The following is a 15,066-nucleotide window of genomic DNA, read 5'->3' as shown; positions in this document are numbered from 1 at the left end:
TTTCCTGTAGTTAGTAAACGCAATAACTTTTGCACAAACCAATCAAATTATGCTTATTGCGAATTGTTTTACCAAAAATATGTAGCAGAAAACAAATTGGCCTAAAATGTTAAAAAATTTAGATTTTTACATTTTTTGTTTGAGAATTTCATATAAAAGAATGTGAAAAATATTGTTATTTTTTCAAAATTGTCGCTATTTTTTGGTTATAGCGCAAAAAATAAAAATTGCTCAGGTGATCAAATACCACCAAAAGATAGCTTTGTTTGTGGGGAAAAAAGGACGTCAATTTCGTTTAGGTACAGCGTCGCGCGACTGCACAATTGTCCATTAAAGTCACGCAGTGCCGAATCGCAAAATAGGGCCTGGTCATTGAGCAGCCAAATCCTCTGGTCTTAAAGTGGTTAATTATACAGTAGAGTCTTTCCAGCTGTTCAGAGTCAGTGGTGGGATAGAAGGGTGGAGCAATAATCAATACTATTTTCTACTATTAAATGACATGAAAACTGCTCAGACTGATTTGCGTCTCTTCCCAAATACGTTGCTGATCAGTTTGGCCATGGAGCCACTTGGCCGCCTCTTATCTTTTATTTTGTTCTGTAAGATGATATTTCTGACGATAGCAGTAAACATGGCATTGACCTCCTGACATTGTTCAGCTGCAGAGAGTTCATAATAGTGACAGTGATGCTCTAAGGCCACCTTTTGCCCCTCCTCCTGGGGCACCTCCCGCATGTGGCAAAGGTCCTGCTTGTTACCGATTAAGAAGAGCCCTGCCTCCGTGTCTCTGCAATGACAAACATGACAACATCAGAGAAACCACATTATGGTGGAGAGACTCCAAGCACAGACAGCATAGCCCAAGACATGTACATATAAAAGGCTTTGTAAATATTGTGTCCAGACATATATTATGAAGGCCTCATATACATTTGGGCTCACTACGAAGAGCATATATGGGCTTATTTAAAGGGAATTCATTATCTTCTCAGGTATACATGAAGATTTTGTCAGTTTAAAGCTGAGCTCCAGCCAGATTTAAAACTATGGTGATAATGCGGCATTATAAGTGTAATGAAAAACATCACAAAACAAGATTGATCATTAGAGGTGAGTGACAGATTTGGTTAGCACACTGATGAATAACTATTGCCAGCATCACGCAGAAAAATAATTTTGGATAAGAAAACAAATGAGTTTGCTCATGGACATTCTTGGTGCTCAGTTTTTGCCTCAACAATCTGATAGACATCCAGATAGACTCTGGTCTGGGAATATTTCCTTGTCCCACTTTCTCATTACCTCTTACACATCCTGACATTGGCCTCGCGCAGTCTGCAGATTATAGTCTTGGCGAAGACAAAGGACGATCTTCGGCTGATGTCGTACACAATCAGGAAACCGTCTGCCCGGCTTAGTTCTTCGCACATCGGCAGCTTCTTTTTATTCATATGAAAAGACAGACTGGAATTAACTACTATCATGCATCATGGTACTGTAATGTATTTTCAAGAACCAGCGGGAAACTAACCCTGATACCTTAATCTGTTCCTATCACTTCCAGTTTTGATTTCTAACTGTGACCCTGGTTAACAACAGAGTTTAAAACTGATCCCGCTTGCCACATGCACCCCGCTTTGTGATACTGTGGTAATTTCACCATCCCTTTCTGACAGAGCATGTGATGAGTTAGTGACAGCTTGTAGTGAACATTAGTAATTAGTAAATGCACTGTGATTGTATAACACTAAATATAAACTTACAAGAACAAAGAGACTGTATGGCAATTTAGACAGTGAAAGGAGCCCCCAGTATACCCTGTGAAAAGCGCTGTGGCTGATAATAATGTGCACAACAAGAGCTCCACAGAGCACTTACATAGTAGTTGTATCTAATAACACAGATGTGTTTGGATATCTCTTTATATTACCTGTGAGCAGGGGTCATGTATCTCCAGGCTGGTCACCCTCCCATCCACATTCATCTGTTTGGTGTATGCACATTCTAAAACAGAACCAGATGATCACAATCTAGTTACAACCTGCTACTTCAAGGCAGGGCAGCCATCAGAAATTTTGCTTTAGGCCTGGGCCCCTCCAGGCCTGACCACCAACATTCCCAGGGCCCATCCACTGACTGTTCCGCCAAATCAAGCCACTAGGCATCCTGCTGTGTCCTTCAGTGCACCCACTTTTATTTTAACACTCTTACAACTTAATAGATGAAAATGAATCTAATCCAGCAATGATACATTCCCTATACAGTATATTCAGCAAAGAGACATCCCGATTCAGAAAAGAGATGGCCCCATACATTCAGCAAAGAGATAGCCCAATCCAGCAAAGTGACATCTCCATATATTCAGCAAAGAGACATCCCAATCCAACAAATATACATCCCAATCCAGCAAACAGGCTTTTCCAAATATTCATCAAAGAGTCATCCCCATATATTCATCAAAGAGACATCCCAATCCAGCAAAAAAGACATCCACATATATTCAGCAAAAAGATATCCCAATCCAGCAAAGAGACAGCCCCATATATTCAGCAAAGAGACATCCCCATATATTCAGCAAAGAGACATCTCAATCCAGCAAATAGACTTCTATATCCAGCAGAGACATCCCCATATATTCAGCAAAGAGACATCTCAATCCAGCAAAGAGACTTCTATATCCAGCAGAGACATCCTCATATATTCAGCAAAGAGACATCCCAATCCAGCAAAGAGACATCCCTTTGGCTGCATTGGCTTACTCTGCAGCCACCCTACTTTAGCAACTTCTAGTAACTACAGCAGAAACAACTCGTTGCCCTACATGTGTATGGGCTGTCCCCCCCTGATGGTGGCCCTGCTTCGAGGAAATGATTGAACATGATAAGATGCAGGCTAAACCCAGAGCAATGCTAACGCAGATTGCAAATCACTTGAATCTATGGCCTCATGCACACTGGATGTTTTTACAGCTGCTGATTTTGGTATCAGCCATTTTTTTCTACAGCCAGTAAACTCCCCAGCATGTCATCCTATGTGTCCATACACACATAGGCTGTTATCAGCAGTTTTTGGCAGGGGTGTTTTCTGGCTGGAAACCCCCCCCCCCCCCCCCAGAACTAGTGGGTTTTGAGAGGATTTTTTCAGCTGTAAAAACGCTCTAACTCTGATAAAAGCTGAAAAACGTGGCTATTCTGTGTTTATCAGCATTTTTGAGCTATAGGCTTTTATGGAAGTCTAGTTTTGCTAAAAAAAAAAAAAACTACAGCTAAAAAAATGGCAAAAAAACGCTGAAAATTGCTATTGCAAAAATGTAAAAAAAAACGCTGAAAAATGCTACTGCAAAAACTCAGAAAAACTTACTCTACAACTACAGCTTTCTACAGCTAACGTTACTGGCTTTTTTTATACACTCCAGTGTGCATAAGGCCTAATATTTATCCTAAGCATAACACTAATATTTCTCATCCTAATTTTGACCCTATTCCTGATTCTACTTATCTTGACTCCAATACTTATCCTAAGCGTAACACTAATACTTCTCATCCTAACTCTGACCCTTTTCCTGATCCTAATACTTATCTTGACTCTAACTTTAATTCTTAGCTCCTTTACTCTGACCCTTTTCCAGATCTTAATAGTTATCCTGTGCCTAACTTATATGTATTTTCCTAATTATGACCCTATTCCTGATCTTAATGCTTATTCCAGAGCATAACAATTATTATCCTAACTCTAACCCTAATGCTGATCTTATTCATCTTAACTCTGACCCTTTTTCTGATCCTTATACTTATCTTGAGTCCAATTTAATACTTATTTTTACTTTGACCCTATTCCGGATCGTAATACTTATCCTGTGCCTAACTCATATGTATTATCCTAATCCTGATCCTATTTATCTTAACTTTGAACCTATTCCTGATCTCAATACTTATTCTGAGCCTAACCATAACATTTATCATCCTGACTCTGACCCTGTTCCTGTTCCTGATCCTTATACTTATCTTGAGTCCAATTTAATACTTATTTTTACTTTGACCCTATTCCGGATCGTAATACTTATCCTGTGCCTAACTCATATGTATTATCCTAATCCTGATCCTATTTATCTTAACTTTGAACCTATTCCTGATCTCAATACTTATTCTGAGCCTAACCATAACATTTATCATCCTGACTCTGACCCTGTTCCTGTTCCTGATCCTTATACTTATCTTGAGTCCAATTTAATACTTATTTTTACTTTGACCCTATTCCGGATCGTAATACTTATCCTGTGCCTAACTCATATGTATTATCCTAATCCCGATCCTATTTATCTTAACTTTGAACCTATTCCTGATCTCAATACTTATTCTCAGCCTAACCATAACATTTATTATCCTGACTCTGACCCTGTTCCTGATCCTTATACTTATCAAACTAACTCTCACTCTTATCCTACTTATCCTAAAACTAACTTTAACCCTATAACCCTATCCATTCCTCTCAGGTTTCATTACTTTCTTTGCCTCTGCTAAGGAGTTTTTATCTCATCTTATTTAAAACTTGCATCTTTCATCAGTATAGAATGTAAAGAGTAATCTTCTCAATGAGGAAACAAACAATAATTAATATTAATAGGGGTGTGATCCCTTTCCCCTCTCCTCCCAAACCTGAAAATGCGGAAGAGTTACCTTCAAGTAAATTTGCTCTCAGTTTATTTCTGGTTATGTGTATAGAACAATGTGTCATGCTAAATTAATTAAAAAATAAATCCTCCTAACTTGTAAGTGAATGTGCATCAAATATAACACAAGTGCGACAAAATAAACAACATACTTCCAAATGCAAGATGTTAATAAATATGCATTAATAACAAACAAATTAATTAATTAAATTATTTAGTAGTGCACAGTGATGAAGAGTTGCTAAATTCATTAAATACAGAGTGTATAGTGCATAGTTCATAAATCTGACCTGCGGAATACTGATAACATAAAGTTGTAATTACAAAAAAATAATAATATACTGTATATATATATATATTTATATATATATATATATATATATATATATATATATATATATATATATATATATATACAGTATATATATATATATACATACACACGGTGTATGTATATATATATATATATATATAGTATATATATATATATAAATATATATATATATATATATATATATAGTGCCTACTATATAAGTGTTTGTGTGCAAACAACGCTCTGTGATCTTTATAGTAACTTTGTAGCTTTGTATAATAATGATTTTATTGTAACCACCACCATTCCCTTGTGAACAAACTCTCACCTTCAAGGGTGCCCCTTAAATTATAGAAGTTCCAATCATAGCCACTTCCCTTCAAGCTGGGAACAGCTCTTACAAGATATCAATTACCTCCAATACATTATTTTCCAAAGTGCTTTTATGTTGCTGTCACGAAAGATGTAAGGCTGGTTTATGAACTATGCATTTTGTATTTGATGTATTTAGTAACTTGTATGGTTTATTTATTCACTGTGCAACTATTGAAGGTATGTATTTATTTGTTAATTATGCATATTTATTCACATGTTCTGTTTAGAAATATGCTATTTCTTTGGATGCACTGAAGTTATAGTTGATACACATTAATGTATAAGTAAGGAAGTTTTAATTTTTATTTATTTGTGGCACATTATTATAATAAAATTTTTAGATAATTTACATAATTTTGGTGCTAGCAGTTCAATTTTGTACAAGTGGTATTGTTGTGAAAATACGAAAAGATAGCCCGGCTGCTGCTATCCTCACCCGGCCAAGGTCGTTAGCAGGTATAAGCAGCCTCAGCTCGATTCAGCCAGATCACAACTCCAATATGTTTTGACCCACAGGTAGAAACATGTTGGAGTTGTGATCTAGATGAATCAAGCTGAGGCTGCTTTTACCTGCTAACCACTCGGTGAGGTGTGTGACGGCTGGGCTATCTCTTCCTATTTTTGCAGTATGCTTTGGTTGTAGAAGGACCTTTCCTCAGCTTGCACCCTCACTAGCCAGTGGCATCCAACTCATCAGACCTTGACAGCCTAAGGGGGACCCTTAAGCATTTATCATGGGTATTATTGTGAAGTAACACAGGGAGAAAAGTATTTCTAGCAATGTATACCCATTATGGATGTTCCTACAGATTGGATTAGAGAAGTCACACTCACCACTCTGTACAAAGATGTCTTGACTTGATATTCAATACATGTTTTAGCTAGTTTTCTTATGCTGGTTAACCCTAATCGTGACATTACCCCTAAAGCCTTGTACATGCAGGGAGTTCTTTTCGTTCAACCCAGTGGGCTGAACTAAAAAAAACGGACTGATCGCTGTACTAACAGAAATGATGTTAGTACAATGATGTCCCCTGCTGAGCTATTGTGTTCTGAAAGGGGGACCACCCCCCCCCCCCCCGCCAGAACGCAGTGATCAGAGCTTTCAGTCATTGGCTGCAAGCGCGGATCGAATGCTGATTTTCCAACATGCCTATTTGATAAAAGCTGGTTGTTAGACCGTCTTCTGTCTGAGAGGCTGCTGTACACAGGGGCCGAATGTCAGCCAGTTTCTGTTGAACCAGCCAATATTTGGCCCCTTGTGTACCAGTCTTAACCCTAATCGTTATTCTAAACCTAACCCCTAATTTTGGCCATTACCATTATGTTAATGCTAAACCTAACTAACCCTAACCTTTAACCTTATCATAAATTTGACACTAAACCTTGCAATGACTGTAACCTAATCCTGGCCCCAAATCCTAATCTTAATCCCAATTTGATTCAGACATTTACTCTAAACCTGAAGCTAATACTGACCCTAACTTAAACCAAAAACTTGATAATAAATCTAACCCTTATTTTATCCCAGCCCTAATCCTAGCCCAACCTTAACCCTAATCCTACCCCAACCCTTACCCAACCCCAAAGCTAACTCTGACCCTGGTCCTAGGTAAGTCTTAATACTTTGGGTATTTTTAATAAATACCATCCTCCGCTGATAAGACAAAGGGTGCCAGTTGTCTCTCTTACCAGAGTTTGAGGCATATTCACTGATGTACCTTCCAGTGAGGAAACGAACAATGAGAGCTGAATATAAATTGACAAAAAAAGAAAATGAGCCAGCATCTGACAAATAATGATAATCAAGCAAAGCCATGTTCTATGTTCTGTGTGTATAGACCTGAATGAGATTCACAGGAGAATATCTAGGACATTATAAGAACTGTTTATTAAGAGGTTTCTCTAACTCTGAGGGTGACACTTTTCTGCTAGATGTTTTCTTTTTGTTGTCTATATGTAATAAAGTATGGAGCATTTTGGAACCTAATATTGTGACTACAGGACATTTAGCTCTTTTTAGGATTTATCATTGATAAGGAGTGCAACCTTGAACAAGGATATTTTACATTCTTACTTTGGTTTAGCTTGGACCAATGTAACTGCATATACCATTCCTGTGGGAAATCACGGTAGTAGACATCTCTATTACAGTGATTTCCACTAGCTTCTGGGTCCGGCACCAAGAGTTTGGACATTACTTGAAGATTCATGGTGTACTGGCAAATATGTAGATGGGTCCAGTACCAAGCAGTTGTCCTGCTGCATTCTGAATACTGGAGGTTGGCCGCTCAGAACAAGCACCGTTTAGCCTTCATTTTGCATTCTCTCAATAAATGTAAAGTGTTCTCTGATTGGAAGTGGTGGAGATGCTGGGTGGTGACTTCAAGATTTACACCTCATCCTCTTTTGGGACCCGGAAGCCAGTAGAGATCACTAACCCACAAGTATGGTATAAGCATAGTTACATTGGTCCAAGATGAATCAACTAAACTATGCAAAAATATCCATAGCTGGAAGTCTTCTTTAACCACCTCCCACCCGGGCCATTGTAAATATACGGCCGGGTGGGAGTCTCGTCCTTCTGAATGGACGTTCCGGAACGTCCTTCAGAAGGAGAGCGATCGCGCCGCCGCGGGCACGCGCAGCGGCGCGATCTCGATGTGCCTGTGTCCCTCGGACACAGAGCAACATCATTCGGCAGGAGGGCCCTGTGATTGGCCCTCCTGATCACATGACGGCTGTGTCCAATCACAGCCGTCATGTAATGTAAATAGAGCCGTTGTAACGGCTTCGATCTCTTCTCCTCCTGACAGATCCTGTCAGTGAGGAGAAGAGGAGAGGATCGGTGCTGCTGCTGGGGTGATCAGTGAGTATTTCTAATTACTCACTGATCACAGGGGGGGTCTGTGCTGGTAATCAGATGATTGATTACCAGTACAGCCTTGGGGGGAGAGGGGTGCCACTAAGCCACCAGGGATGCCCACCCATGACCACCAGGGATGCCCACCATGGCCACCAGGGATGGCAAGCAGGGCTCAGAGAGCCCCCAGTGCCCTCCCTATCAGTGTTGCCCACCAATGCCATCTATCAGTGCTGCCCACCAGTGCCGTTATTGCCATCTATCAGTGCCGCCCACCAGTGCCCATTACTGCCCACCAGTGCCGCCTATCAGTGCCCATCAGTGCCCCCATCAGTGCTGATCAGTGCCCCCCATCAGTGCCGATCAGTGCCGATCATTGCCGCCCAACAGTGCCACCTCTCAGTGCCGCCAATCAGTGCCCATCAGTGCTGCCTATCAGTGCCCATCAGCGCTGCCTATCAGTGCCCACCAATGCTGCATATCAGTGCTATCTATCAGTGCCACATATCAGTGCCCATCAGTGCTGCATATCAGTGCTACCTATCAGTGCCCATCAGTGCTGCATATCAGTGCCACCCCATCAGTGCCACCCCATCAGTGTCTCCTCATCAGTGCCTGTCAGTGCGGCATCATCAGTGCTCATCTTTGCAGGAAAAAACATATCTATTTACAAAATTTTATAACCTAAACAAAAAAACTTTTTTTTTTTTTCAAACTTTTCAGTCTTTTTTTATTTGTGCACCAAAAAAGAAAAAACCTGACGGTTATCAAATACCACCAAAAGAAAGCTCTATTTGTGGGGATAAAATGACACAAATTTGGTTTAGGTACAGTGTTGCATGACCGCGCAATTGTCATTCAAATTGCAACAGCGCTAAAAGCTGAAAATTGGTCTGGGAAGGAAGGGGGTTTAAGTGCCCAGTATTGAGGTAGTTAATGATAGTTCCTTTTTTTGTGTGCAGTAGCCCTAGATACAAGCATATATTAGGAATTGGTCTGCACAGAAAATTAGTGTGGAATATTTGACTAGCTGGCTGCTATTGCTCCTTTAAAATACTTGAGTATTTCCCAAGGTGACCAATGAGATATTTATTTTCGTTTGCAAATCTGTGCTGGAACCTGACTATCTGCTCACAGTTGTCTTTAGTTTTGTGTACAACTGTGTTCCAAAATTAACACACAGCACCATCAAAGTAAAAATTATCTATTCTCCCTAACACTTTAGATTATTTGACGTGCTAAATCTTGTTGCTCAATCACTTGTAAGATAGCCCCCGATTGTCTGCTATAGACAACAAAGACAGATCATCTTTCAAACATCTTCATAACTAAGAGAAGGATGAAAAAAGCAGCACATCTTTCCTGACATGAGACCTTGCACATCTATATTTCTTTAAAAAATATTTAAGAAAGTTACCAGATTTTCCAGCTCCAGGGCTGCCCAGGACAGTCAGTTTAATGTTGCTCATGTTTTCATCGTTTTCCCCCTCTCATTGCAGATCTCCAAACTGGATGTCTGATGAACCCCGTCACAAAACATTCTGGCTTTGTGGAAGCTTTGTAGCTGGAGATGTATAAATAGCGGCAATGACATCACTATCCTGTCCGAGGAGCCTTCTAAATCTCCCAAATCTCCTTCAGGAATCCTACACTATTCATTGCAGAGTATTCAGACTGTACACAGGAAGAAGATATTTCTATAAATTGAAATGTTTCTTCAGTGACTATAACACAAAGGAGGAGATTTATTAAAACTGGAGCACACAGAATCTGGTGAAGCTGTGCTTGGTAGCCAATCCGCTTCTAACTTCAGCTTGTTCTATTAGGCTTTGGCAATAAAACCTGGAAGCTGACTGGTTTCTATGCACAGCTGCACTAGATTTTGCACTTTCCAGTTTTAGTAAATCAACCCCAAAACATCTTAAGCATTATTACAAATACAAAATTAAGACCTGTTGTTTAATACGTGTGAAAATATGATATTGAGGTACCCCTTAAGAAGCAGCTGAGTATGAATGAGCCCCCCTAGCTTGTCTTGTAGTAGCAATAGCCTGTCTAGGGTAACAAATGGCCCAAACAGCTATTGAATAGAGGCATGTGTAAGGGATGTCAGGTACCCCATAAAAAAACACATTTCCGTTTTATGGCATTTCTATTGATTTACCAGTAGATGGCAGCACAAAGCACAAAGTTCAACTGCAAGCAAGGCATGGGAGGAACTAAAAAGTTAGACCTTTTGTTCCTGGGGGGACAGAATAGCAGTTGCTGTCCACCAGATTAAAAGGTCATCATATCTCACTCATGTCCTTGTAATTGCAGGTAAGAAGGAGTATATTTATGGTTATAAACAGGGCGAAATTGATTTAATTTATATCCCTGTGATCAGTAAAGGCTGCTGTCACTACTGTGTGATTAAATCACACTGCACAAATGTTACTGGGTCACACTGTAGCATCACATGACTACAGTGTACCAGGAATGTGGTTATTATAGTGTTATGTGTTTATATCTGATATTAGATTGTATTATAAGTCCACCGTGATGCAGAAGTAGTAACAACATTTCAGCACGTTTAATTGGTTATTATTTTCTATGAGGACGTTATTCCTGTATATCAGAATGTTGATATTAATATATATATATAGTTATGTAATGGTATGTATGAACAGAATAGCAGTTGCTGTCCACCAGATTAAAAGGTCATCATATCTCACTTATAATCCTTGTAATTGCAGAAACTTCTCAATAAAAATAATTCTGGTTTCACCCGGTCCGATCTCTTCGCACATTGGAATTATTGACCATACTTTAAGCATATGTGCAACACATACAAGAAATATCTCCACTTTGAATCACTTTACACTATAGATGTTAATCAGATGTGGATGCCTGTAGGAATATCACCAGGAGCTCAATCTGCAAAAAAAAAGTAAAAGAAAAAAACAGCAAACTACATTTACAAGACAAAGCCTCAATCCTTGGAGAATGACGCTTCTTTCCCATAAATTATTGGAAACATAAACTTTGTACATAAACTTTTTCTTTCAAAAAAAAAAAGAAAAAAATCCCTTTATGAAGTCTAAAGTCCATACTAACTATACAATATTTTATCACCACCTAGTGGCAGAAAAGCATATTTATCTCAACACCAAGTCCAATTTCTTTTAGAGATCCACTATTTCCCAACTGTAGTTAAAGGCTTGCCCTAAAGAGCTTTCCAGGAACACAGCCAACTCACACCCACAGAAAGAAACAAAAATCAAAACTCCCAACCTTAACTTAGGTAATACATGTCCATTCCCATTTTTCTTAATGTCTTTATAAACCCTAAGTCTTTTAGGCTCATTCTTAACTCCAGGGCCCCAACTATTTATTTTTGTTGGCAAAGTCCAGCAGGCTCTTCCTTAGATTCAGACAACTGAAAAAGATTCAAGGACACTCCAGAAAAAAGGGTTGGTGAAACAACATTTTACATAATGGTATCGGTAGAAAAGGGGATCTGGTTATTGAAAGGGCCTGCTACTCCGGTGACACAGTGTTTTACCTCAGACAAATTACCACTCTGTTGGCTTTCACACAACTGTTGTATTTATCTCCAAACCTTAGCCAACTATGTAACTTTGGGATTCCCAACTTTGTACTCTTAGTCGAGTCATACCAATCAGTTCTCTTCTTTATTTATCTCCTTCATTATTCTCTTAACACATACCAGCATACCAGTCTATATTCGTGTGCCATTTCTTTAATAACTACCTTGTGCAACCCAGCTAATTTGGGCAGTGCTTTAGGTTTCAAACCCAAAGAGAACACAGGAGTTCATTCAGTAGCTTGAGGAGTTACAGGGATGACATCCCCATGAACAGGCTCCTCAACTTTTGAATGTCCAGTAAGGGGCAGCAGTGGCAAAGGAACCACTAGTGCTGAGCTGGTGGCAGGAAATATCATGCTTTCAACCCACAAAAGACACTGACGGGTTGATTTACTATAGGCAAATAGACTGTGTATTTTTGTAAGTGCCGTTGCTCCAAAGTTTAGTAAATGTCGCACCCTTCTAGGTAGTGTGCTAGGATGTATACAGTTAGAATAGTATGGTCTCCTGCTTAACAGGAAACTAAGGTAAACTACAGTAGTTTTCCTGCCTAACAGGGAGACTGGATTGGTATAGCTAGGGAGTTGTGTGTTTAACAAGTGTTATTATATTAGCCTTGACTCATCTGTATATAGGCAGTTTTGGAAATTGCTGGGTGGGCACGAGTGACTGCAGATCTTTGCCATGAATATTGATGCCATCCCAACCAATTGCAGACATGGGGCCCTATGCATGATGGTAAGGGGTATTTATATTTAGTGAGGAGACACAGGAAGTGGTCTTTGTCTGGATGAGAGAGTCCAGTTGAGGAGGGGGCGTCTTTCCCTTTCTCAGTACCTGCTGCCATGTGGCCTCAGGCAGGGGGCTAGGAAGCTGGAGAGCTGACCCATGTGTTCTGAAGAGCTGATTGAGGGGAGCCATGCCTGGAAGGATCTGGATGCGACTCATGTGAGTTCAGGCCAAGGATCTAGGGGCTCGTTCTTTTGTAGGCTACCCTTCTGTGCTAGGAATGTCAGCTACTAGGTACAGCAGAAAGGGGATACTGGCTAGTGTCCTGAAGAGCAATAGTCTATCCTTACCATAGAAAACTTGCTAAAGAGTGCATGTTGCTTCAAGTAGGAATTCCACAGTCAAGTTGAAGCAGTTGTCCTCCCTGTAATTAGTTGCATCCGACTACATTCCCTTCCCTATCCAAGTTCTCAATAAAACATAAATAAAAAACAACCAAAACCCCTAGATTGATTATTCAAGAAACGAGCCTAAGTGTGTGCATGGCTATGGAAAATTCTGTATTTGGGTGTTAATTGTGCCTATGAAACCTACACCAAAAAAAATATTTTAGATGAAATCAACATCCACAACACTAGGCAGCCTAGAAGTCTTGCAGAGATTTCACATCCCAAAAACACTTAATCAGTGACATCAGCATCAGGAGCTTCATAGCTGCTGGTAATCCAGGACTGATTCCTTTTGATAAATGTCAGACAATCCACAGAGTCGGTGGATAGACAGGTTCTATTATCAGTAACAAAACCTCAAGCAGCACTGAATGCCTGTTCAGAAAGCACACTTGATGCAGGGTAGCCCAGCATCTCCATTGCATACTGGGCAAGTTCTGCCCAGTGGTCTATTCTCATGACCCAGTAACCCAGTGGATCATTAACTGGAAAGCTCTCGATGTTTGTTTTTGCCCCTAGATAATTGTCCACCATATGATGCAGACGCTGCCGATGGGATGTGGAAGCTGAGATCCCTGGATGGCGAGGACTAAAAAAATTGTGCGGCCCCCTTCTCCACCGCTCATTTCTTGACCAACAGAAGCCTTAAAACTACATTTTCCACTACACTGTAAACTACTAGAGTCTGGAAAAGCATTAGATAAACTTCTCTTTAAAGTTTCCTCAAGAGCTTTCATCTTCTGCACCCTTTGGGGAGACAGAATGAGTTCTGAGACCTTCCCCTTGTAACGGTGGTCAAGGAGGGTTGCCAACCAATAGTGATTCTTCTCCTTGATGCCATGCATTCTTGGGTCCTTTCACAGGCTTTGAAGCATGAGGGAGCCCATGCACCGCAAGTTTGCGGAGGCATGAGAAGCAGACTCCTTGGGGTCACTGAGGATTACAGTATCTAGAACTGCCTCCTCCCAGCCACGTACTACTCCCAAGGGTTTTGGGAATGGAAAACCATCTGTTGAGGGTTTACGTATGTCTTCCTCTGCTTCAATGCTTCCAAGACTGCCAGAATTTTCCTTCTCCTTTCTCTCCTCTTGTGCGTTCTGTGACGTAGGCAGAATGGTGTCTGCATAAAGCGGGCCCTTCAGAGGAAAGGAAGTCCTCCTCTTCCTCCCGCTGCTCTGCCTCGAGTGCCCTGTCCATAATGCCACACAGAGTCTGATCCAGCAGGAACAAAACAGGGATTGTGTCACTGATTAATGCATTGTCACAGCTCACCATCCTTGTGGCCTCCTCAAATGGTGAAAGTACAGTACATGCATCCTTTATCAGCAGCCATTGGTGTGGGGGAAAAAAGCCGAGCTGGCCTGAGGTTGTCGTTTTGCCATACTCACACAGGTACTCATTGACGGTCCTCTGCTGCATGTGCAGCCACTGCAGCATTCCTAAAGTCAAGTTCTACCTGGTGGGCATGTCTCAAATCAGGCAGGTTAAGGGCAGGTGCCAATCGAGCACTGGCTGTGTATGACCGACTTAAATGTCTACAAACTCTTCTGGCCTGCTTTAGCAGATCTTCCAACCGTGGGTACCTATTTAGGAAATTCTGCACCACCAAATTGAGGACATGTGCCAGGCATGGCACATGTGTCAACTTTCCCTGTCTAAGAGCCGACAGGAGGTTTGCGCCATTGTCACACACCACCATTCCTGGCTCCAACTGGCCTGGCGTGAACCACCTCTGGGCCTGCTTCTTGCAGAGCTGCAAGAATCTCTGCTCTGGTGTGGTTCCTGTCCCCTAGACAAACCAACTGAAGCACTGCATGGCACCTTTTAGCCTGACTCATTGAATAGCCCCTTGGACACTTAAGGAGTACTTGTGGTTCATAGGACAATTCAGCAGAGAAGGGCATGGAGGAGGAGGAGGTAGAGCTGACAAATTTTGCATCATCACCACTAGCTGTATGGAGACGTGGCAGCACAACAAGCTGCAGCACTGAGTCCTGACCTGCATTCTTCTGATTTGCAAGCAGTCACCCGGTGTGCTGTGAATAAAATATAGCTGGACCACGTCTCAGCAGTAACATG

General features: G+C 40.8%; 1 protein-coding gene across 1 annotated transcript; it reads right to left on the bottom strand.

Annotated features, from left to right (window-relative positions):
- Window positions 1–410: 410 nt before the first annotated feature.
- On the bottom strand, window positions 411–9,754 carry RERGL (RERG like). Its single transcript, XM_082255578.1, has 5 exons — window positions 9,638–9,754; window positions 7,050–7,106; window positions 1,931–2,004; window positions 1,303–1,439; window positions 411–787 (listed from the first exon to the last, which is right to left on the bottom strand). The coding sequence occupies exons 1-5, from the start codon at window positions 9,687–9,689 to the stop codon at window positions 511–513; spliced, it is 597 nt and encodes a 198-aa protein (XP_082111704.1). The 5' UTR covers window positions 9,690–9,754; the 3' UTR covers window positions 411–510.
- Window positions 9,755–15,066: the final 5,312 nt, after the last annotated feature.

Source organism: Pelophylax lessonae (assembly GCF_965119305.1).
Source record: "Pelophylax lessonae genome assembly, chromosome: 4".
NCBI lineage: Eukaryota > Metazoa > Chordata > Amphibia > Anura > Ranidae > Pelophylax > Pelophylax lessonae.
This window is presented reverse-complemented; position numbering and strand designations above follow the sequence as displayed.

Excerpts from the sequence above, each read along its gene's own strand:
- RERGL (XM_082255578.1), bottom strand. The coding sequence starts at position 9,689 with ATGAGCAACATTAAACTGACTGTCCTGGGCAGCCCTGGAGCTGGAAAA. Across the intron at positions 7,107-9,637 it reads CCCTGGAGCTGGAAAATCTG|CTCTCATTGTTCGTTTCCTC; the intron begins GTAACTTTCTTA and ends ATTTATATTCAG. Across the intron at positions 788-1,302 it reads AATGTCAGGATGTGTAAGAG|AGACACGGAGGCAGGGCTCT; the intron begins GTAATGAGAAAG and ends TTGTCATTGCAG.